General features: G+C 28.4%; 1 protein-coding gene across 2 annotated transcripts in view; it reads left to right on the top strand.

Moving 5' to 3' along the window:
* Positions 1-26,522, top strand: part of LOC107454965 (uncharacterized) — a 53,201-nt gene that overhangs the window by 14,705 nt on the left and 11,974 nt on the right. Inside the window, exons 2-8 of one of the 2 annotated variants that reach the window (XM_016072337.3) lie at positions 4,051-4,185; positions 13,158-13,324; positions 15,722-15,879; positions 17,705-17,782; positions 21,428-21,592; positions 23,107-23,187; positions 26,247-26,398. In XM_016072337.3, coding sequence (XP_015927823.2) covers positions 4,051-4,185; positions 13,158-13,324; positions 15,722-15,879; positions 17,705-17,782; positions 21,428-21,592; positions 23,107-23,187; positions 26,247-26,398 — 936 coding nt within the window. Of the gene's footprint in view, positions 1-4,050; positions 4,190-13,157; positions 13,325-15,721; positions 15,880-17,704; positions 17,783-21,427; positions 21,593-23,106; positions 23,188-26,246; positions 26,399-26,522 lie in introns of both variants that reach the window. The other variant, XM_021147498.3, reaches the window with a different exon arrangement.

Raw genomic sequence — 26,522 nt, 5'->3', positions numbered from 1 at the left:
TGCATGTACTGCATTACTGCATATATGGTTTGTACACGCAACGTATATACATTTGTATGTACGTATATATCTATATACTTTGTTAATACATATATAGGTGTACTCAAGGATTACATGTATGGACATACATTATTTGTATGGGTGTACGAAAAATGTTTGTATGCACAGGCAATGTACATTTATACATACAACGTATACCCATACGTAATTACATGTAATGCATAAATGCGTGCCCGTACAAGAAATATATGGTTTTACAATGTATATATGCACATACATTGTGCATGTACGTCAAATTCTTTAGCCATCAAGGAAATGCGTTTTCGCGCTGCTAAACATCGTTTGCTATTTATCATCTTATATCTCTGCAATTTAACAATTAACTGAGATAAATATGAATATTTATTTCTATGTTACTTTAACTTTACACAACATTTTATAAGTTTTTAATATTTTTATAAGTTCTTATATTTACTTATATTAAAAAAAAACTTTATAGAAGATAAGTTATTTAAGTTCGTTTTAAAATTTGTTCCAAAACAAATAAAACTCGATCTCTTAATGTTTTGGAAAGCAAACGATAATTTTATTTTAAATACTTCCTAAATATAATTTCTACATATAAAGTTAAATGTTTTTTTTTGCCCTCTAAAAATTTCTATGAACTATGCATTATGCTGTAAAAAAAATAAATGTGCAAAATCAAACGTTTTATGAAAATACCTAAAAATTATTTTTTATTAAAATAATTTTGAAATTATATAGAACATTTAAAGCTGACGACTGAATTTAAATGTGTTTTGATTTTGCCTTTTAACTTGCTTGAGTTGTTATCAGAGGTCATAATACTTAACTTACAAACATTTTATTTATTGCATTGTACACATATTTAGACATACGTATATTGTACGTATACGTATACTTATATACGTACATTTATTGGATAAACACATATTGTACATACGTATAATATATCTAGTATATATTCATTGCATATATACGTACACATACGTATACATACATTTATACATTGCTCATGCATATATTGTTCATATGGACATACATCCATACACATGTACATACATTTATAGGACATAAATACATTATACATATAACATGCATTGAACCAACATGTATGTACACATGTACAAATTTGTACAAAAGATATATGTTCAATATATATGTGCACATATGTACGATATGCATATGTATTGTGCGCCAAAACAAAATGGACCACCCTAAAAAACTTTTGATCTAATCACAGGATCTTCACGTTCTAGGACTCATTCTTAATGGTTTGAGGAGGTGACCTCAAATATGTAAATTAATTAGTGCAGATGATATTTTAAGTTACGAAATCAGAGACAACGTACTTTTTCGACGGATTTGGATTTCTGACACCCCAAATATAGGGGACAGCTGCAATCAGGGAAATATGGTTTCCATAGTTTGATCAGGAGAGTTTGGACCCCTTAATGTTACTTTTAATTTCTGCGTATTTTGCTATATCTCAAGAAATTTTTAAGCAAATTGAAAAATTTTCGCACACATTTATAAATTCGTTTATCCAAATATGCGAAATGGGAGCAAAATCTGTCGAATAGTTCCTGAGAAGTATAATTTTAAAAAATTCGCATAGTTAAAATTCGATTTCTCAGGACCTATTCAACAATTTCACTCAAATTTTCTTTGCATGCAAAATTACCTACTTTAAAACGACGTAAAAAATTGCATATGTTACTATTCAAAAATTTTCGTCAATTATTAAATAAAATAATAAAAAATAATAAGTATTTGCTAAAATTTGTTCTTTGCATGGAATTATGTTTCGATAGAGGATTTTTATAATTGTGTGCAAAATTTTTTCAATTCGCCTAAAAGGTTTTCGTGATATGGCAGAATGCAAAAAAAAAAGTAAAATTAACATTAAAGGGTTCAAACTTTGGATCGCTTTCCTAACCAAACTGTACCATATTCCTCAGATTGCGGCAGTGATCCTAATATGTTGAAAAAAAATGTGTGTTTGTTCAGAGAAAGTACGTTTTTATGTCTAATCTCGTAACTTAAAATATCGTCTGCACTAATTAATTAGCATATTTGAGGTTGCCCTTTCGAACCTTTAAGATTGAGTCATAGAACGTAAAGATCCGATCATTATAGATCAAAAGTTATTCGGGTGGCCCATTTTTTTTCTTTTTTTTCCGCACTGTATATATATTTTATACATACAATATGAACGTATGTATATGTATGTGCAACTGAAATGTATGTAAATATGTTTTTACCCACATATGCCTTATTTATATATATGTTAGGTAAAGCATGCACTTTAATTACATTAATTCATACATACGTTGTATGTAAATACGTACAAAATGCATCATTATATAATGCATCATACTATCTGTACAGTAAATTATAATTGTATAGTGGTCTATAATCGTATTGTAATCGTATATTTAGATTACTCGCAATCATAATTACATGCATTCAAAATTGTGTGTAATCATATATTTTGATTGATTGTAATCACAATTACAAATAATTGATTACCGTAGTCGGCTAAGTTTTCTCGATTACAGTTGTTATGAAAATTATTAGTGTTTGTAATCATGATTACAAGCAATTAATGACTGTAATTGATTTTTCTAGTCACGATTACAGTTGTAATCAAAATTTGTTATCATGATTACTAGTAATTGACTACTGAAATCGATTAAAAAAATGTAATCGATTAAAAAATGCAATCAATTTGAAATGTGATCGAAAAATGTAATCGATTCCCGACTATGATGTAATCGGAAATCATGATTACTTGTAATCGCGATTACAAGCAATCGATTACATAGCAGTAATTATCTGTTATCAGTTAAAGCGGTAATCGATTACTGTAATCGACGCCCAACTCTGGTTCAACAATGGAATTTTGTATTTTCGACATTGCAGCCGAATTATATGCCGCCGGAGAGGGATGATAATTTACCAACCATGAAAATTTGCCAACTATAATAAAACATGATCCAAACCGGTGCTTCCGTTCTCGAGTTATTAACGAGCATACATACAGATTTTCACTTATATGGAGAGGGATAAATAACCAGATTTTTTAAAATCAATTTTTAAGGAAAAAAAAAACCATGAATAAGAAGGGGTTGGGAAGTGGGGCTGAAAGAGGGCAAAGCCTTCTAATGATATAAATTTTGGCTGAAGTGGGAAAAATATCGAATAAATTGTAAACTTATTTTGTAAAAATTTGCAAATATGTTAATATTCTACAAAACATTTGCAGCAAATATAAATAATCCGAGATCTGCATGAAGAAAAATAAACAATATCTATGGCAGACAATAGTTTATGTAAAATTAGTCAGAACTTATTTTAAAATTACGAAAAGTTTTGTTTCAGTAATAAAATTAACATTAAGAGAAAGAGAGAATAATAAATATCCTCTTTTTTTTTTTAAAGATCCTTTTTACCGATGAGATTTTAACAGAAAGATATGAAATTCGCCCCGAGGCGCAATATTGGCGGTCTCTAAAATGTAATATTGCTGAGCATTCCTGCGTTCATTATTTAATAGGTATTTCAAGTATTTCGCCGTTTCATCGCCAATCGAAATTTCGAGAACTTTCCATAAGCAGATTAACAGTCGAATAACTAAAAGGAAGAAAATAAAAGTAAAATAAATAAAAATAATGAAATTTACGCTTTTAAAATGGATTGAAATTGTGATCATAACAAAATAAAATAAAATCGTGAACATAAATAAATAAAATGAATAAATGAAATAAATAAATGAAATGAATAAATGAAATGAATAAGTGAAATAAATAAATAAAATAAATAAATGAAGTGAATAAATGAAATAAATAAATAAAATAAATAAATGAAATGAATAAATGAAACAAATAAAAATAAATAAATTAAAATTTTGATTAGATATTAAATGGCCTGATATTTTTTTGTAAATTTGTTTAAGTTTCCAGTGTCTGTCTTAGATATTTTTTACTTATTTATGAAAGAAATCTGATTTTTTTCTCTTTCTTATAGGATATTCGAAAAAATAGTGTATTTCTGTTCCACATTCATGGATCTTATTCCGCTGTCTTTTATGCTTGGATTTTATGTGTCGTTCATCGCAGCAAGGTGGTGGAGTCAGTTTATAGCCATACCGTGGCCAGATAAGTAGGTAACAATGTTTAATTGTTATTTTGATGTTTAATATTCTGTCCTTTCATATGCGATTCAAGAGAGTATTCCAAAAGTATTATACGAAACTGTTTTTTTTAAAGGGCTATTCCTCAATTGCTTTATTCAAAGTTTAACTCCTTAGTGCACAAAATTTCTTTTTATGAATGACGTTTTTAAAAATGCATTATGATCGTACAAAAATTATTATTTTTTGTTATAATTTATTTTATCAAAAGCAGAATATATCAAGTGTAAGGGTAAAAAAATTTAGTGTTTTTAAATAAACACTCCTAATATAGAAATGAAATTCTGGAAGAAAAAAGGGCTGTTTTAAAAATGCATTATGATCACATTATAAATTTAAACGTGTTAGTGAACAATTTTCCTTTTGATTTTAGATTGTTATGTCGTTATTTTATGAATTGAGTTAAACATTTTTTAAACATTTTTGCTTTCAGTATTGGAAATTTATGGTTTAGTATAATATCAACAAAATTCACTGATTAAACCTTTTCTTTATGAGGAATTGATAAATTTATTTCGATTATTATCGCCTCTAATATATTCCGATTGAGACTCATCTTATATATACAAGTTCCTGTTTAAATGCACGTCAAGAAAATAAATTTGATATGGTTATAAAAGATCAACATGTAATGGTATAAAACTGCTTTCTATTGTTGTCCTGCAAATTACAAGGTATTATCCGGTTTTCTTACATAAAGATCTAAATTTCTTTGGTTGCGATCAGTTTAATAAAAGTCATAGGGGAATTATTTATCTGAGAAAGGTTTCGTCATTTATAATTTAAAGATAGTTACCTGCAATATTTTGCTCATGGGCTGCAATAGCGGCACAACTCAAAAAAACAAGTTTTGAGATAAGTGTGTTTAAAGTTTTCATTGCTAAGCAAAATGCATAAGAAATGCTTTCGTTTGCTTAAACGAAGATTACCTTCAAGTTGAATTATGACTTATGCTAGTATTGCTGCTGAAAGAATGTGTATTTTCATATTTACACCTGTTCTTAGTCCAAAACGCGTGCTTTTTGAGTTGTGCCAGCATTGCAGCCCCTGAGCGATTTATTCATCATCTATTTTTCTATTATTACTTTTCTACTATTATGACTTTTTTTGATTTTGATTAATATTACTAATTAAAGAATTGAAACTAAAAGTGATGTTTCTATAATATTAAGTATTACTTTCTTCACAATATTTTAAAATAAACATCTTCAAATCAGCATGTAACTTTATTAACCGTTTTACAGTTATTAAAGACTAAATAAGTTCTGCTTACTTTCATTTGAAGATTATTCTATAAACTGCGCCCCGCAAATAAATAGTAAATATAAAATTATAAAACCAAATTAGGAAATAACTTTGAACTATTATCTTTGCCCCCCCCCCCAAAAAAAAAACCTTTTACGTTTTTTTTCTTAAAGTAAACAAAAATTATAAAAGGTGTTTGATCGTTGCAAAAGTTGCTGAGCAAAATGATCAGTTTTAAATTTTATTTCAACGGAATTGGGGGAAGCTAAATCTGTCAAATCAAATCTGTATTAGTACTATAAAATATTTTGGAATCTGTCTGTGTGCTTTAATTTAGATTTTAATTCACTTATTTTCTTTTGTTATTATTGTGTCAGCAATTTAGCGCTATTTTGCGAGATAATGACTTTTTTTTGAAAGTTTTTTTTCTCGTCAAAACGAAATTAAATTTTACTGTTATAAGTTCCTCTAAGTTAAAAGAATACAATGATCTAAAACAAAAATAATACATTTACTAACAGTTAATAATTGATACATTTCAAGGCAAAAAAATGATAATAAAATAATAATTCTATTTAATGGCGCTGTTGAGGAACTAAAAGACAGCATAACTAAATAAATGAGTATTTACGTGAATGAGTTAAAATCCAATCAGTTTTGTTTAGCCTTTTTTTAAGCCTAGACGAAGGATTTTTGCTGTAAAAATGTTTCTTTTACAATTTTAACATTAAAAAAAAACTTATTGAAATTTAATACCTGATAAAAAGAAAGAAAATAAACTCTATGTCACAGGAGTGTTGAAGATGCATGCTCAAGGTTTAGCTCTGAATAGCAGACAATGGCATAGCCCAACTTGGAATAAATCCAGATATTTGTGACGAAACAAAACGAGGCGCTGGAAAAATAATTTCATCTCTTGAAAGATTTTATCAACAAACTCTAATTAATTAAAAAGCATTTTATCAACACCAAAGAGATATAAGAGTAAAAGAAACTTTCTTCGTTTTCTATATTATTTCTAATATCACTTCTGCAGTAAAAAATATGATCTTATATGCTACGTTGATTAGAATTTTGTTCAGATTTGCCATATGGGAGATTTTCACCACATTTTTTAAGTTTAAAGAATCATGATGAAAAAGGAAAAGAGAGACATAGTTCTGTTCGTTATAAATACATGCTTGTTTCAGAATACAATGAAACTATATTTTTCAATTGAAAATTATGGAGAATATTAAACAAAGCCTTAAACTGTTTCGACCCTAAATCGTTGTATCAGTCAGAACAGACAATTTTTAATAAAAAAACTGTAAAAAATATTTACTGTCTGCTTAGAGCTATGCCCAGCAGCCAAACTCGGGTAGATAGGTTTGAAACACAAACACTCTAAATTATTAAGATACTATTAAAACTTTGTTAATTACATTTGATATAGTATTGTTTTGAAATTTATTACTGAGTTTTTTTTTACAATAAACATTCATGTGAAAAAAATTTGTATGTCATTTTGAAATATTTTTTTTTTTTTTTTTTTGAATTGGGGTTCATTAAACATTATTTCTGGTTAATTTTCTATTAAAAGTTGCTTCGAAATACAGTAAAACATGTGTATGGTTACCACTTTTTATGCATTACTTTAGTGGTCAATTTAAAAAGTTGGTCATTTATAGAGAAAGATGATTCATTGTTTTTTCTATCATTTCTGTTATCATATTATTCTGATTTAGATATCTATATTTTTTATGTTATTCAGATGTTCTTTATTTGTTTTCAAATTAAAAAAAAGATAAATACAATTGAATTTTTGTAACATAATTTTTAAATCATATATCTTTTGATATGAGATAAATTGTTTTAAAAATCTAATATTGAGCTGGTTAGTTTAAAAATAAATAGGCGATTTTGTTAGCGATGTATGCCAGCTATTTATTATAAATAATTTCTTAAAATATCAATATGCAAGAGCATCTATGTAGTTAGAAAACTCAACGTTATACTAATTTTAACATTTTAAAATTCCTTTCGTTATGTTACAGACTTATTTGTTACAAAAGCCCTTAACAGTTTCTTATATGGTTAATTGCAAAGATCTTTTGGCTAACTTCTAATACGCAACATGGAAAATTTATTGGTCATACCAGCATAAAAGTTTTTTTTTTTGGTGAAGAAGGGTTTTGAAGAATTTAGAATAGCATTCAGCGGCACTTCTAGACGAATTTAATTACTTTATTGCTCAACATACAAGTCCATTGGTCAGGTTATGCCTTTTATTTTTGTTATATGGAATGAATTCGTTCTCTAGATGAATCATGGCAGTTGATTAACTTGACAAGTTTCTATGTGTATATTATACGAAGTAATTTCTTGCAGCATTTTAGAAACTTATTAATAATATTTCTAAATTTTTTTATGACTAACAATAAATCAATGTCCTAGCCAAAAGGCGGCTATTGGGTTTTGATCCCTGTTTGCCACAATTTAAGTTACATATTTTTCAAGATGTTTTGAAAATTATCACAATAAGAATTGAAAATTCAAAATAATATTGAATTTGTAATTTAAAATGTTCTCGAAATTCATTATCATATTGCATTTTTTTCATCAAAAATGCTCGTGCAAGAAATTTTGTACACATTTAGAAATATTTCATCAAACTTTAAAGATTTGCTGCTACGAATAACGAAACGATGTGATAAATATGAGTTAACAATTTCGAAATCTCTTAGTAAATTGTAGTTCTAGGTTTTTTGAGCACGTATCACAACATCACAATCTAGTTATTCTATCAGTTTCAACTTCCTGCCTATTTTTCTATCTTACTTTAAAAATGATCACATAATATGAGATGATAATAATAATGAGATCACATACTCGCTATTTTTAATTTAGTATTCATTGATTGATTCTTTTTTAAAATAAGGTGTTGAAATCTCAAAAACTGTTTAAGAACTGAATGCAACATGCTAGCACACATCGCAGTTAGCTTTGTTTAAAAAATAAACACTGTATTTACAACTATATTTACAACTGTAATAAATATGTGTATATTTATACTATTTATTTATTAAAGTATTCGGTATTATTAAATTAATCATTATTATGTAATTAGGTGTTATGCTATTAAATGAAATGTAACGAAAATCTTCTAACTTTTTTATAAACCTTAATAAGCCGGCTAGGTAGCCGAGACGGTGAGCGTGCCTGACTGCGAAATCAATGGTTGCGGGTTCGAAGCCCACTCAGGGCCTGGATGTTTCTCTTATTGTTGTTCTCTGTTGTGTGAATGTGGCCCACCCTATAAACGGGTATCTGTGGCAGTGTAGCATGGGTATTGTTGCTCGCCATCTTGAAATAAGTTCAAAGCTGCTTACCGGGCAACGTTAAAGAGCAGCACTTCCGGCATTTTCTGTGGTGATAAACGAGTATTCAGTGTCTACCGTTAAAAAAATTAATGAATTAAACATTTTTAGTTTAAATTAAAATCTTAAATTGGGTACAATATGAAAAAAGCACAACTTCAACTATTTCTTCTAAAAAGCTGATTCCATGCATAAAAACCGATTACTTCACCCAGAAATGGGTTTTGGGGGGAATGGCATACCAGAAAAGTGAGGTGTGAACTAAGTCATCGCTCAATATTTCAATCTTAATTTGCTCTAGTACTCATTCATTGCAATCAAATATGTAGAATGTTTTGTAATAAGCCTTTTTTATGCTTGTTTTCAGTGTTCTAAAGAAATGCACAGAAAAAACTTTACGCAGAAGGAATCTCAAACTGATATTTTAGAGTGAAAAGAACTAAATTGTTTCAATTCTGACCAATTATTTTTCGGATCAAAAAGAGCAAAGCTGAAATCTAAATAATCAAAAACTAGCTTATTTGTTTAATAAAACTAAGCAGCATAACGACTTTAATCTTCGCTTGACGCAGCCTTATACCTTCATCATCAAACAAACTGGGTTTAAATGATTCTAATTCTTCCATTGCTGTTTTCGAGATCAATAGTTTTTGGTTAGAGTTTAAAAACATCGTTTTTTTCTCACTTGAATTTGCGGTTCACAATGAGATTTTTTAGGTTTTGTTTTTTTCAAGGATTCTGAAACATATTACGTGCAGCCAGTAAGGAGCACCATGCGTGAATCAATTACTCATTGCTTTTTTTAAAATTTTTATGATAGGAATATAATCTTTGTCACAAGTGTTCAAAATATCGGTAATTAAGAATTAGAATAATGACCCTTCATTATTATAAAGATTTACATTTCTGATTCTGTTCCTTCTTTGAAAAACTATTAAAGCTATTTAAATTCTAAATATAGCAGGCTGCTAACTATGGAATACTTTGAATGTTTTTTGCGGTCAGCTCGTTTAATATATGTTTCTGAATTAATGTTTTGTTAAGTGAACTTTGATATTTTAAAATGTTTTAAAGCTCAACATCATATTCCGTTAAGAGTTTTAGTAGGTGCTAATAATTATTATTTCAATAGTTTTTCTGTTACATTTATTCTTTTTTTTTCTTCTCGATATTTATAAGGTTGCATCTAAACTCATTAAAATGTTGCATATTACCTTGATATCGCATAACAACCATAGCTGTTTTGGTCGTATAGCTAAAACATAGAACAGTTAAATAATTTGTGCTAGACGACTTGTAATATCAAGAGATAGGAAGACTTCCTTGCATCAAAAACATTTAAAAGTCGAAAATTCTAAATAAAAACAAGGAGGAGCATTTATTTTTAGGAACCGCAAAGAAGTAGATGACCTTGTGTATCGTTATATCAGTAAAAATAACGCTCTACTTTGTTTTTATTTTCTAACACAAAGAGAAAAAAAAAATAGTTAATTTTTTTTCAGGTCGTAATGTTGTTTTACATAAGAACTTATCTTGGTGATTTAGATAATGCAAAGGAGGTGACGAAGGAGAGGGAGGCTCGTAAAGCAAAAAGCTCATAGTGAATATTTTTCGACGTAAGGAGGATTCATTGGAGTGTAGAATTCGTTATAAACACCTGAGAGTCAGACAGTTCAAATTGAGAGGAGGCTGGTGAATTGCCAGAAAGTGATTCTTACTTGCCTTCGTTTCTATTTTCTATTCTCTTTTTCACCTATAAGGTCGCTCGGTGCTCTTTCTTTTGTGTCACTAGGGGATAAATAGTGTCCCATTGGTTGGCGATATCATGAAATACTTTTGAAATACTGCTTATATTTAAACTAGAAAATATAAAATACTACATATGTTATAGCTAAAGATGAAAATTTTCCAAATGTTGGCATTTTCCGGTGAATGCCAAAAATATTTTCTAAGATCCAGCTTACTTCGACTAAAGCATGCTTAAATTAAAGTAGCAACACCTCATTAAATACTTACGAAACACTGTTTGTAGATAAAACAGAAAATAAAATGTGAAAGCTCTGCACATGAAAATTTTCAAATGTCGACGTTCTCCAATGAATGCCAGAATTTCACATAGTCGTTTTGATGTATGGCCGAAATATTTCTTTTTTCAATATCATCGTTTTCCACCTATACAGACTAAAGTAATATTCAGTATGCACTGAGGGAGAATACCGAATTTTGATTGTGAAAACTTTTAAAACTTTTGATTGTCAATGTCACTATTCAGTGATGGCAGCGTTGTAAGCAGTGGCATGGGGTGAAAAAGACCAAGAGGTATCTTTTACCTCATTAAATCACAAACATTAGTTTCCTCTGTTTAAACAGGTGGATATATTTATTTGGATCTATTAGTTCTATAAAACATTAAATTGAAAAATAAAAACATGTTTCTTCAATATACCACTTAAAGAAAACATTCTCAATTTTGAAAAAACCATGTAATTCAAAAGCTGTCTTTTTCTGTCGAAAGTTATCCTTTTCTCCACAAATCCCGTTTCGGTATAACTTATAGGTTTTTGTTCCTTTTTTTCACCATAGCTTTTATAATCAAGTATTGCATTTGATAAATAAAAAGTTTACACTTCGATTTCAAAAATATTTTTTTAAAAATAATTTAACAGTTAAAAACGTGAAAACTTTTCGTGAGCTTTTTCGCTTCGAAACGATAACGGTGAAAGACATATATATTACTTTGTTACAAAATGGAAATTCATTAGTGTGCTATTTGTTGTTGTAATATTGTACTCGACAATATGGCCTAATTCTAGTGCAAACATAGAATTAAAACACAAGACTAAAGAATTACGGGTTGATATACCGTGATTGTCTTTTAACTCTATAGTCAATTGGTTAGTGTCTTCCATTAACTTCCATTCTCCATCATCGCTTTTGAAGTTATAAGCCAACTTAAGTGGAATCCTGTTATCTTTCGGCAACAATGAATCCAGACACTAAGACCAGACATCAGACTTCTGACACTGAGGATAATAATACTCATACAGGGAGAATTTATGTTATAAATCTCAATCTTACCACCTATCAATTATACTAGGCAGTACACTACGTCTAAAGTTAAAACCATATTATTGAGGACCATTATATTGTTTTCTATTCATTTTAATGAAAATCTGCAATAGAATTATGTGACAAAAAATAGAATATCAACACATTCAAAAATATTTCTAAATTTTTGATAAAATTTATGCGTATTATACGCATTTCTCATTGTAAATATAAAATAATAAACATTAATTTATGATGTATAATATTTAATATTGGTTACATTTTTCAAATATCACTAGATTGATATTTCTTAGTTTATTGAGCTCAAAGTATAGCAAAAGGATAGAATTTTTTTTAAACATTTAAATGATCTATTTGATATACTTTGATACTAATTTTCTAATTATTTTAGATTCAAAGTTATTCTAAATATCTTGTATAGTTTTTTCCCCCAGTGCTTTTAATCTCAGGCTGATATGCATCCTCTTACACATCTTTTATTGAAAGACCAGATATACTTTCGATTGTATGAAGTTTGGTAACTTTATTGGTCAGTCTAAAAAATGACATAAGTTGTGGAAAAGCGCCTACCTTTTCTACAACTTCAATTCAGTTCAGTTCGTGTGATATAGGGCAATAACAAATTAATTTACGGTGTCTCAAAAATCACATCTCGTGTATGTGTTAGACGTGGTATATAAGGTACTGAACTTCGGAATGGCATCAATAATTTGGCTAAAATACTATGCTGTTATGCAAATGGAAAAGTACCTAATCATGTTAAAAAATTAAAAGAAATGGTCTTTTAATTATTATTCTACTAATTATTTATGTATGCTACAATTGTGAAGGTTTTTGATAAACATATAAAATAAAATTTAATTTAAAATTCAATAAATAAAATTACAAAAATAAAAGTTATACGAAGCACATATGCATAACAAAATAGTTTGCAGAACATTTTTTGTCTTATTAAAAACTGGCTATTTAAAGATTTTGCAGAAAGCTAGTGTTTAATACTTACAGTTGATGGCGAATTATGTTTACTGTTTTTTTAAAAAAAAATATTCGATTTATTTCAAAATATTGATTTAAATTTTCTTCCACTTATCTCTTCAATTACTATTGCGCATAATTATTTTCTTTCCGAGAAGCATTTTTTTTGGTGTGCGAACTTTTGTATACAAATGTTACTTATGCAAATCGTATTATTTTCAGTGAATTAAGATATTAAATTAATTATAAAACTTATGTAGTAAATTAATTTTTTTATAACTTTTGATATGCAGGTTAATGAATATAGTTGCGATGTATATTCCTGGACTAGATGAATCTAGCAGAGTAGTACGAAGGACATTGATGCGTTATCTTAATCTATCCCTTGTTCTAGTTTTGAGATCAATAAGTATGGCCGTAAAGAGAAGATTTCCAACCAAAGAACATCTCATTGAAGCAGGTATTCTAAGCAGCCTTTCTATTTTACATTGTGTGAACTCTAATGGAGAGTTATATTTAGGATTTATTATAATTTATTTAAATATAAATCATTGAAATTAACACACAGAAAATAATTTCACTTGTTTCGGCTTAATGTTTTTCATCAACAATATTTAGCTATTATATTCGTTAGTTGAATTAAGTTTGATTTAATTTTGATTAAGTTGGAGTTTGAATTTAGTTAATTGTAAGTTTTTATTGATTTAAATATAAATGCATTTCTTATCGTTATAATTTTTAACGTCAGATATTTTTAAGCGTGTTATTGTATACAAAGATTATACAATAAGAAATTGCTACATGGAACAAGCTAATTAAAATTCCTATACGTTTCTGTGCATTATTATTTGAAGGAGCAAGAAGTAATACAATAATATGAACAAACTGGATGAAAATTGGGTTCATATGAAAGCATAATTATGAAATTTAGTACTAAAGAAAAATACGAAGAAGGTTTAAATAGAGTAGTGTATACTTATTTGAGTATGATCTTCGTTGACTTTAATATTATGAATGTTATATATGCTACATTTAAATCATTCATATCTTTTAGCTGTGACAACTTTTTCTCATACATCATTTTAGAAAACATAGAAACTTGCACCTTTTTAACTCCGTCATTAATTTCAATATTATTGATATTTTTAAAAACAGCATCTGATGTCGACATCGAAACCTTATAGCCTGTTTGTTATTTTTGAAAAAGTCGGAACAATTTGACTTAACACTGCAGTTTATCGATTTTAAAATTTTTATTTTTTAAAACATTTTTAACCAAATCGAAGTTTATAAGAAAAAAGTTAATCAAAAATTAAAAACAAAACTCTTGCTTTCAGCGGAAACTATATTAATGATATTCATACTATTTAAATGTGAATGAAACTAGTTGAAAATTGACCTAATTGTAATGAAGAAAAAGGGGCATTTTAAATTAGTAAAATCTTATTTGATTCAAATATGATTCAATATAAAAGTCTATATCTTTCTAATTTACAATACAAATTTCAAATTTTAATTTCAGAAAAATGCTTTCAATAATGCAGTGCGTGGAAATGAGAAGCTCATCTTATTAATTATTAATCTTATGATAGGATTTTCCAGTTGTCTATATATTAAAATCATTTGTATGAATAAAAGTGGTCGTATTTCTTCCGAATACCTACCACTTCAGCCTTACAAACGCACCGTGCTTTGAGTTCAGGTTCAAATACAAATATTTATATTAGATTCAAATATCACAGTGTTTCCCAAAGTGTGGTACGTGTACCCCCAGGGGTAAGGGAACAGTTTAGCGGGGGTACGAAATATCTTGCAACTAACAAAAATTAAAAATTTTTTTATTTAAAAACAAAGCTAGCCATAAAAATTTACGATTACGTATTTTTCATTGGCTATTTTCGAGGAGTTAACAGTTAATAATTAGTAGTGTCAACAGCCAGTTGTGATTTTTAAATTTTGTGCAATTTTTATAGTAAAATATACATTCATTTTTTAATTAGTGGTACACAGCGTTATGAAAAATTTAGAAAGGGTACTCAAAAGTCATAAGTTTTGGAAACATTGAAATACAATAATTTATATTATTAATATACTGTGGGAGGTAGAAGAATTTTGTTTCTGTGAAATAAATTCTAATATTAAAACACTTAAGTTACCTTTTTTTTTTCGTTTTCGAAAAAAAAGAGATCGTATTTTTAAAATGACGTTTGGCAAAAATTGGTTGAAAAGGCAAATTAATTAGAGTGGATGACATTTTAAGTAATAAAATGTGACACAAAAAAAAATCACTTCGAATAAACACATTTTTCTTACGATAAATTCCGATTTAGAATGTCTTAAGTATGGGCAGAGGGTGGCAACAGTCAGGAAGACAAGTTTACGATAATTTAGCCAAGAGATCGATTCAAAAGTTTGGTCTCATAACTGGAACAACTTAAATGGTTGCTGATTCACCTAATTATGAATATCAAAATATTCTTCCACCGTTATGAAACTTCAAGATTTAAAAAAATGCACTTATATAAAAAATATCCGTAAAATAATACTTAAGACCAAAGAGAGTTAAGATAAACTTTATGACTGCTCATTATTTAAGTAATTTAAAAGCTATTTCATAACACATCATTTGATAAATGGTTGCACAAATGAGTGTGATTCAAAGATATGATGAGAATAAAAGAAAAAAATAGCTAGGGAAGAAAGCCTAGAAGAGGAAACTAAAAAATTTTTGACAGATAATTTGACATTGAAATATCATTCTTAGCAGTTTTCTTATGTTCCATTCACACTTTATGATGAAGCTATGCTAATGACATGATAGAAACAGGTTAAGAAAAAAAAACTGGATTTTTGGCAGGTTTCATGACTAAAACTGAGTTGGAAATGTTCCAAAGTGTTCCCTCTACAGAGTTCAACACTTTTTGGATCCCTTGTACCTGGTTCATCAACGTTCTTCGAGAAGCGAGACAAGAATGCAGAATAACTGATTCGAATGGCCTTAAACTGATCATGGAGGTATTTATTTTCTTTTGTAAGAAGGTAACAGTAATAGAATTTTGTTTCAAGAAGTGTACACTTTAAAGAGGAGTCTGTTTGACAACCATGTTATCAATATACAGTAGAGTCCCGATTATCCGAATTTCCGCTTTAACCGAGCTATCAAATATTTCAAGGAATTTTTGTTCTAGTTTATTTTTTACTTTTAAAAATATCTTCAAAAAGAAAAAAAAAATCTGAGTTTTATCCTCTAAGCACTCAGGAAAACAAAATCGAACAATTTGATCCGATAAAATGATCGTTAATATCGTCAATAATGAAAATGAATCTAGCGAAGATGATGAAGACAGTGACGATGAAAATCAACATAAAAAAATTTCTCATACGAGTGTACTAAAAACTATCGAAAGTGGTATTGAATTCATAGAACAACAAAAAGAGGCGACACTAGCCTTTCTATTATCCCTAAAAAAATGGCAGAGTTACATTAACTGTTACATTAACCACATTAACTGGGATAATCAGGACTCTAATGTATTTGCTGAAAATTGTTTTTAAATAGGCCCAGAATCGTTATTGAATTCATAGAATTGGGTTGACTGCTGTTTAATGATTTGGCAACAAACTCGCCAAATTTTTATGATACGATGAAGCGGTTATTTTTAATGGCTTATTTGAATGAAATGTATGACAATAATTACTAGAAAACGTTAAATTAACAACTAATAAGATAATTTAGATAAATAAAAATAACATTTTAAATGAGCACAGCAGTCAACCCAAAATAGGGATACGTAGTGGCTTAAGATGATATTTTCGGCCATGGGATGTTATGCAATTCTCTCTCGCTGTACTTCCCCTCAAAGTTTGTAACCGTTGTACAGAATCACCTTGCGTATTATTGAACAAAAATAAAATGATAAAAAAATGAGACTAAATTTATGACAAAATATATGAAGTCGTATGAATAACTAAATCTGACTAAACATCTAAGTATGAGACTTTCATACTTATAAAAACTCATTAACTAGTTTTTTTTTATAAAGTTTTCATAACGAGCAAATTACTTAACATATTTCAAACAAAATTTTCATTTTTGTAAGTAGAAAGTAAACAAAACAAAAACATTTGTCACAATTTAAAATTTATCAATTTTCGTTGAAAACCAATACTATCGAAATTGTAACATCTTTTATCGTAATATGTGTTTTCACAATTTTATTACTTTAAATATATTTAAGAAATTAACTGAAATGCTTAAATTCCCCTATAAATTCTCAATTTTTATCATCCTAATAAATATTTAAAAAAAAGTTAACCAGTGCTGGGTGTGTCAACCTAGAGGAGTTTCTAGCGTCAGTTTTCGTGATCTACCTGAACTGTTGCAGTGTGTTATGTTAAACAAGCACGTAATTGCACATTTATGCCGGCAAATATCATTTCCATTGTTTGCAGTACTCAAATAAATATGTTTTCCTTCTTTTGTAAGACACACCCTGTACAAAAATACATTTCGGAGCTTCAGTGCAATTACTTAACACCAGGGTCACAAATATGATGCCTGAGACTAATTTTCTTTCGCATTTGAAAATTCAAAGCATTCTAAATATGTGAACTTAAAACAAACTATTTTTACAAATGTATTGAACTTTTTTAATATTTATCGCGAGCATATTGTCGCAAAATTTTAGTTTTGTATTTCAAATATTTTATTGCATATGACCCGAGTTTAATTTTAATTCATAACAACTTAGATTTATTTCCTAAATTCATGTATAATTTTACGTTTATAAGATTAATTAATTCCATGTACGACGTTCTCTGAATTTTATTTATCTTTCAGGAGTTGAACGAATTCAGATCAAAATGTGGATTGCTGTGGGGGTATGATTGGATTAGCATTCCTTTAGTTTATACACAGGTATTTAAAAGCAATTTCTTTTAATTTCGTTGTTTTGTAATCCCACACACGTAAAAGTGAATCATTAAAGTGTCTGGTTATATATTTGAAAAATTCACTCTTAAAAATAAGTTTTGCTACATTTGTGTCGAAAAAAGAAACACTATGTGCTAATGTAACTGTTTCTAAAATATGTACGGGCTAAATTCTTGATCAATATAAATTAATACGATAAATTCTTGATCAATATAAATTAATAAAAAAATAGTGAGTGGAGTCCCTCCGAGCGGAAGAAGTTAAACTTCTCAACCTGCGACGTTAATTGTAGAAGAATCAGCAGTCGTAGAAGGATCACTAGTTCTACTCAACGACTCTTTTTCCTGCTCCGCTCGCTTCCGTGCTCTGTAATCACTGTAATATTGTGCATTTTTCCCTCGTGGACCTCTTGAACCAGTGGAAGTGTTTGTGGTTGCCTCATTGTTACCGCCCTGAAAATGTATTTGTATTAATAACGTATGTGAATGCGTCATAATGTAATTTCAGAAGATTGATATACAAGAGACGTACCTTGACATAACCTTAAATCCGTCGCATTGTCCGTGGGATTGTTTTCACTCATTTTTTACAATTGTTATCCACTAAATTAGAAAATAAAAAATACTACCCTATTAAATTATATGTGTATCAAAACAAACTAAAAAAATATTTATAGAAAAACAATACTTTTATTATTGTTATGTTAGTGAGAACCAAAACAATATGGAAATGAATGAAGGAAAACCGGATTCTACCACGTGATTTCTCGGCCAATAAAAATGTAGCGTTAAACGTTTAACGCAACCTTGTTGGAAGTCGCATAAGAAGTATAACTTCAAAAAATAATAAACTACAGAATTGTAGGGGAGAGTGGGGTCAATTGGAACATTTTTTACTTAAATATTTTTAACTAACAAAAAATCCAATATATTATTAGTATTAATTGACAGACGAGTAAAGTAGACTATCCTCTACTTGAAAAAAAGAAGAAAAAACTTATTTTAAATGTTATTATATTAGTTATTAGCAATTTTTTACAGTCGTGCACTTGTTACAATTGTCCCCACTTACGGGGAGAATTGTAACAGTTCATAAATTCAACTAAAACATAGTTAATTATACATATTATCATAGTTGTGATATATTTTTTTATTGATCAAAATAGTAGTGATATTTTATGAGTAAAAATAATAATGAGCAGAGACCTAAAGGGTTAAACTTTTAACTTTAAGGGGTTAAAAATTCTAATTTATGCTGTGAAAGGTGACAAATAAAATAATGCATATGCAACATAATTTAAATGATATAGGAAACTATTGGTGGTTCTTAAAGAGTTAAGTAATGGTTTGTAAACATAAGATTATTTATTTTCAGCTGCTACAATCGTCCCTTTACTTATTGTTACAATCGTCCCCAAGACGCCATTTCAGCTTCATTTGTTAAAAACAATGCTTGTTAATTAACAAAACTAATTTTTTTTATTGAAATGTTAATTAAGGTGTCCACTTACATATTCGGTTAATAATTTTTATTTGTTTAAACAAAATTACTTTGTTACAATACAATATTCTAATACCAAAAAAAGTACTTACGTAGCGTGAAAATATCTTTTGTGATGTAACTCTTTCAAAAGTACATAAAAATGGTTGCCAGCAGGGGTGTACATGTAGATTTATTAAATACACCTTGTGTGCCACATAGGAACCAAATCTAGAACCCGACACTCGAAATTTTTGCTCTGTTACAATCGTACCCTGTTACAATTGACCCCACTCTCCCCTACTATTTGAATTACTTTTAGTAGAATTTTGAATTCATTAAAATGTTGAATTATTTTTAATAAAAATTTCATTAATTACTTTATTACATAAATTAAAGATCAAAATCAGCTAGTATAAAAAGTGTCAAGTTTAAAACTAAGAAATTAAAGCAAAAAACATATTTGGGTAATTCAATATACTAATAGTCACAGATAAAAATTAACATTACTTTGTTAAAAATATGTAAAAAAATTAATTGAAGCATAATCACATTTAGTATGTGGCTTTAGAAAACATACAAATGTATTTACAATTAGTAAAAGAAATTTGTTAAATAATTAAATTCGAAAAAATTTCATTGTAAAAAAACATCAATTATTTATTTATAGAAATTTTTATGTTTAAGTGCATTACTATTATAAAACATTGCAGGTAATTAAACTTATACATTAAATACAATATCATTATAAAAATAATGTATTTAATTTAATAGGAATTCAAAAATATTACTTTCATGAAATTGAGTAATCATTCATAAACAACCATGTTAAAGTACTTTGCTTTCAGAGTTCGCATTTATGCCTTATTTTTTGCAGTTTGTCATATTATTGGTGAATTATTATCCTAAAATTTACGATAGGCAAAACTTCTTTTTTAAATACTTAGTTATTATTTTTTAAATTTGTCAGTAAAACATATACTAACTGCTTCTTAAAATTAAAATTAAATTTACTGCAAAAAAGAAAAAAACTATGAGTGATGGTAAAATTTCCTGGTACTGCATTTTATGTTTTTTCACAATATAACATTTATTTACTTTACTTATCAATTTTAATAGAAAATTCATAGCAGTAGAGAAATTTACATTACTTTTTGCTCACAATTATGAAATTTTCCTTTAATTTACTTAATCAACCTAAAAAAAAACATAATAAGGCTATAGTTCTGTGGAGCTCTACGGTCTTCCAACATTTATGCAGGTGTGACGTTAAAGCTTCCTCCCTATGAAGTAAAACAAGATCTGCTACCTCGAACGAAAAGTCTATGATTTGAAAAGGAAATTTTAAACAGTAAAAAAATATTCCATCGAAATACAAGGAGAGAATAAGTTTTAAAAAAAATGGAGAAAAAAGGTAAAAAATTAAATAACCCTCTAGAGAGAGATTTAAGCTATTGCTTAAAATCATTTTTTAACAAAATTTCTATGAATTGAAAGATTATTTTAGGGATAGTGTTACAATAAGTGTTTAGAGACACAGGGATTTCCTAAAATGAATTTTAGGATCCCTTTCAAAATAACGGCAAAAAAGTATATATATTGTGAATAAAAAATTTACATTTAAGTGAGGAAAAAACAAAAAATAATATAGGAATCTGCCGAGTAACTACAAAGGAAGACACAAAACATCATAACGTGTTGAGTGGCTGGAGGGAAAATAGAGAAAGAATACCATTATAAACTCCTTTAATATATTTATATAATAATTTTACATGTAATTATTTAAAAACACCATTCAAGTTCCAACCAGCCTTCGATATCTTATACACCCATCCTTCTCATACCTATACGATGGTGTTTCTTTTTTTTTTTTAATCATTTAAATATTTATTTGTGACCCGCCTCAATGTATAGACCTTCCCTGCCTTCATTTTTGACAAGGAGTGTAAAAATATGTGCCAAAAGCAAGGAATTGATAATGGTTGAAGATGATTATGGTATCAAGTAGTCTCTAGAGCGGTAATTGCCGAACGTCCTTGTAAATGCTAAGCAAGCAGATTTCATCCAAGAATAGGCAAAACTTTTATTTCGTTCTATACATGGCAGTAAATATTATAATTCGTATAATGACAAAGAATAATTATATTTTAGGTTGTAACCATGGCAACGTATGCATTTTATGTAGCTTGTATGTTTGGTCGGCAAAACGTTGATGTGGCTGATGCAAGTCCATCATCACCTGAAGTGCATCGATACGATTTCTACGTTCCAATCTTTACTATTCTTCAATTAATGTTTTATATGGGCTTGCTAAAGGTATGTACTGAAATCTTTTGTCCATTGTTTTGGATATTACGCCAGAATAATTTCTGTTCAAATTAAGCATAAATTACACATTAAACAGTAAAAAAAAAAATAATTAAAAAAAAAAATAAGTGTTTCAAGTTATGTGCCTCAGCATAAAGTTATGAAAGGATTAACTAGGGTTAACTTTGGCCAATACATGAATAAATCTAAAGAAATAGGGCGAAAAGAAAATAATAGTGCCTCATAAACAGACATAGACTGGTGCTCAAAATAAAGAGAATTTCCAGATTAGAATGATTAATGATTAGCTTCAAAACTACTAGGAGTATTTCAATAAAATTTGGTATAATACAAATAAAATAATCCTTCAACGATTGTAATACACACGCATGAACATGCGTAACACTCTTTGGAGCTGAAAGGTAAGAAACAGCGTTAACAGCATAGAACTAAAAAATGAGGGAGGTCTCTCTTACAGATATTTCAAGTCTTACAACATAATTTCCTACTAAAATAAGAAATTCTTGAAGCAGTTGCATCCGTCACTCAGTAAATCTATTTTCGGATTCTAGATGATTTTCAAAGAGATTTGCAAGTTTTAATTGCTTTCCCCAGAGTTGTCTGAGACATGTTGTGCAAGGTAGGTGTCTGGCTGGTTCAGACTTAAAGGCTAAAATGCCACTCAAAGATACGGTGAGTGGCAATTGAACAAGAAGCATGACCAGATTTGAAGACGGTATAGAAACCTTCGTTGTCATAATGGCCAATCTCGGGTATTGGAAAATAGATGGAGGCCGTTCAAATGGTTCATAATTTCACATGGTGGAACCAAGGATCCCCCCTCTAAATCTTTTATGACAGCGGAAGTTAGAAGATGGTCTGAGTAGGCCTCTTTATAATTGGTTTCACACTCCGTATCTTTTAGAGATGACTATAACTATGAAGCCGAATGAGAACTGAATAAAAATAAAGCCGATTGAGAATTAGAATTAGCCATTTTGAATTTCGTCCAAAATTATATTTTAAATGTAAAACACGTACAAACTATTAATCTGAAGGCCTATAATTAGAAACATATTTTTAATTATAACAAAAGGCCGGACTTAATATTTTTGATAAAACTATCATCACGAAAATAGTTCATACAAGAATAAGACATACTTAATCAATTTGGTAAAATTTTATGGAAATTGATTCATCGTTTCATTGCACATTTTGTCAACCAGTTTGAAAAATGTGATTTTTAAATATTCATTTTTAGCGAAAAACTCCGTTTCGCTTTAAGCACACTCCGTTTCGCTTTACACAGTGAAATAAAGCTTTTTTTAATAAAATTTAATTTAAAATAAATGAGTTCAAGTGTTAATTTTTTGTTCCTATTGTTTTGGCTTTAAATGCGTGTCAGTTAACATATAATGGTCGTTGTAAGTATGTGTTTCAAAATTTACAAAAATTGTAATACTTCTGAAGAGTTTTTAAAATTTGGAATTGCTTATTTAATATTTATATTCTTGTGTGTCTAGGTAGCGGAGCAGTTAATTAATCCTTTTGGAGATGACGATGAGGACTTCGAATTAAATTGGATAATCGACCGTCACATGAAGGTAAACATAATTTAGAGCATTCTTGATCTATTTTTTTTAACAAACGTTTGTGATATAAGGCATAATATAGAAAGTCCATATTGGGTATAAAATTTGATAATTTTTAACAGGAAATGATCAATAAATTACAGGCTTATGATGCATTTTATGAGTTTGGAACTGAAAAATTGCGACTAATCCTCTTGACGTTAGTCTCGGCCTTTTCCGAACTTTCCGTTGTAGACTTTTCTGCATCGAAAAACCAGCTTTCCATATTATCGAATGGGGAAATAGGACGCAGCAGGAATATTTCTGTACAATATTATCCAGAAAATCAACGCTTGGAGAGTTAAGCAGGATTGCTTTTCTTAGCAATTGCTACTTTATTGTGTGAGACGAATTGTGATGAGGAACGACGGACATTGTTTTGAAAGGCAGAATTCTATTCACAGCCATGACAATGATTTTATCTTTTCTTAAGCATTGGAAAGAAAATAAAAGGGAGACGCAAAATCTTTTTTTCTTTGAGTTGTTTTTATTTTGATACTTTTTAAAATGGGAAATTCTCTAGTTTAATTTTCTCTAGCATCTATTCATTAGTTTCATTAATATTAACATTTGATAACACACTTATAGAACTATGTTATAAACTGCACATAACTATTATCCCTTCTAACAAATTTATTATTTATTTATCCATTATTATTTATTTACTGGTTTTTGTGGGCGTATAGAATATAACTGTTCGAGGTTTTAATTATCTTAATGCAGCTTTAAACAAACCTTATTTTTATGTATCTTGAAACCAAAATTTTGTATTTAATATATTTGCTATTATTTATAGTTAAGATTTGACTAAGTATTAGAACTAATAAAATAAATTATAAAATAAAACGAAATTTTTAATAAATATTGAGAATTTTCAATAAATCTTTAACTATTTATGTTTTTAATTAGTAATGAATGAAATCGAAAAATTGAGGAAACGGGGAAACATTTGGGCCCCTATTTCTTATTTAAATTTAATGTTAAAAGTTAGTGCATTGAATTATTCATGTTTTCCTTTAACAAAAAATCACAAATTTATTGCTTGAAAACTTAGGGAAATTTAGTTTAACTTAAATTTTTGTTCATTGTCTCTCACTTATACTTGTTTTAAATCGATATTTAAAGATATTTTTAAGTTAATTTATTGGAATAATTTATGTCCTTTATCCTCTGTTTAATTATTCAAAAGGATATTTTCAAAATATAATTAACTTCGGATTTACTATTGTTAACTTATAAAATATAACTCACTGATTGGATTTTGGATTATGGTTCAGTCAGTAATCCCTGAACTAAAAAACAGAAGCAATCGAAACAATCAATCTGATTACATTAATGGCCGAAATTGAATTTACATTCGAAACTTATTTTTTATACATGATTTACGATGTATAAGAAAAGTAATCTTTCTGTATATTTCTCTTATGTGGCACAATAAACTCTGGTATTTCCTTATCTACTGGCAACACTATAGTTCTTATTAATTTTATTAAGGTGTCTTGAGTAATAATTTAAGTAGTGTTGAATAGTTAGCAATACATTAAGTATTTATTTAGACTAATTTTGTACTTTCTTAGAAATAAAAACTAGTTACAAAGCAATTATTTAGATTCATTTCTGATCTTTTCTAAACTCGTTGTGGAAATTTTAAACTCATAACTACGGTGGTGTTTGCATAATTTTATGGCTTCCGGGCGGATTTTCAATTATTACTAAAATTCAATAGATAAAGAACTTCGAAAATATCGCGTAAACTTGTAATTGAACTTCGAAAACATCACTTGTAATTGAAATCAAAGTATTTTCACGAAGGCAAAACCGCTGGCAACAGCTAAACGGTGAAAAAATTTAGTGAGTATATAATGTTTAAAACTAATTAAAGTGTTATAATTGGTAGAGGGGTGAAAAAAATTAGAATATTTAAATATAATTGTGCTGTGCATTCGTCTTGGTTACCATTAAAGTTTATATGTTGAACGAGATAATTTTGAAAGGCGACTAAGTTGATCGGTAAAGGCGGATAGTATTTAAAATATATTTAACTTAAACTGTAAAGTGATATGTTAAATTTATTTTTATACAAACATTTAAAAACTTATCATGTGAATTGTTTTTTTAAAATTAGTAAAATAAATAAATAAATAAATAAACAAATAAAAATAAAAAAAACGCTTTCTAAATACAATAGTCATTGGGTATATTTTACACAATATAAAGGCATAATTAAAGAAGTTCTCCTTAACTAAAATCTCTCATTTTTATTCTTTCTATCATGTAGCACTTGAAATACATCATTCGCCAGATTGAAGCACACTGCGGAAACACAGATGGAGAAAAAACAAGGAACAGTAGAATAAAGTGACATTAAATAATAATTTAAGAAATAAAAATAATTATCAAAAGTCAATGAGTCTGCAAGGACTTTTATTTTACTCTAACCTCCTCAATATAACTCACAGATGTCACCACAGACTACATAGCAAGCTACAAGATGCTCAGCATTCATCACACAGACACATAAATTACAATTTAGATTGGGGTAGATACTAATGCAAATATATGTAGGTAACTAGTAAAGCAATCATGAACTGTTTCTAGCATTAAGGCAGCAACAGCGTGTCGTCTTGGGCAGCGGTTTCTAATTTTCTGCTATTAAACCCCAAATAATCAACCTTCGTTTGACGGAATCCCGACTTAATTAAAAATAAGGACTATAATGAACGTATTAACCAATAAAATACTACTTTATTTTGAAAATATCATTAAAAATCTTAAATTTGGTTTTATTTGTTCGACAGTTGAACTCATTTCGACTTAGAATATGACAAAAATTTTAATTATTCGTTTATTATTATTATCGTTTTCTTTCTCTGCAAGGGGACACTTAAAAATATATTGACTTGCCAAGAGGAGGTGGTTTTGCGAACCTATGTTCTAAACCTTGCACTAGTTCCTTGCTTAATTTTATTTATCGATACCATTAAGTAATAATATGCATGAATAAAAAAATCCGTATTTACATTTATTTATAGGTATCTTATTTGGGAGTTGATACGCTAAATGGGACGCCACCTCCTTTGGTTAAAGATACATATTACGATGAGCTAGATGTAAAAATTCCATACACAGAAGCATCTAAAAACTACAAAAAGAAAACATACAGAGGATCGGTTGCATACATGCAGTAAGTATTTTATAAGTAGATATTTTTATGATCTTGTAAAATTTGATAATGCTTCTGAAGTGCTGAAATTTTAAAAATTTTTTTTACTATTACTTTTTTTTTAAATAACCACTTGTATTTTTAA

This window comes from Parasteatoda tepidariorum, chromosome 2, assembly GCF_043381705.1.
Source record: "Parasteatoda tepidariorum isolate YZ-2023 chromosome 2, CAS_Ptep_4.0, whole genome shotgun sequence".
NCBI lineage: Eukaryota > Metazoa > Arthropoda > Arachnida > Araneae > Theridiidae > Parasteatoda > Parasteatoda tepidariorum.
The sequence above is the reverse complement of the archived record's forward strand: the minus strand, read 5'-3'. Positions and strand labels throughout refer to the sequence as shown.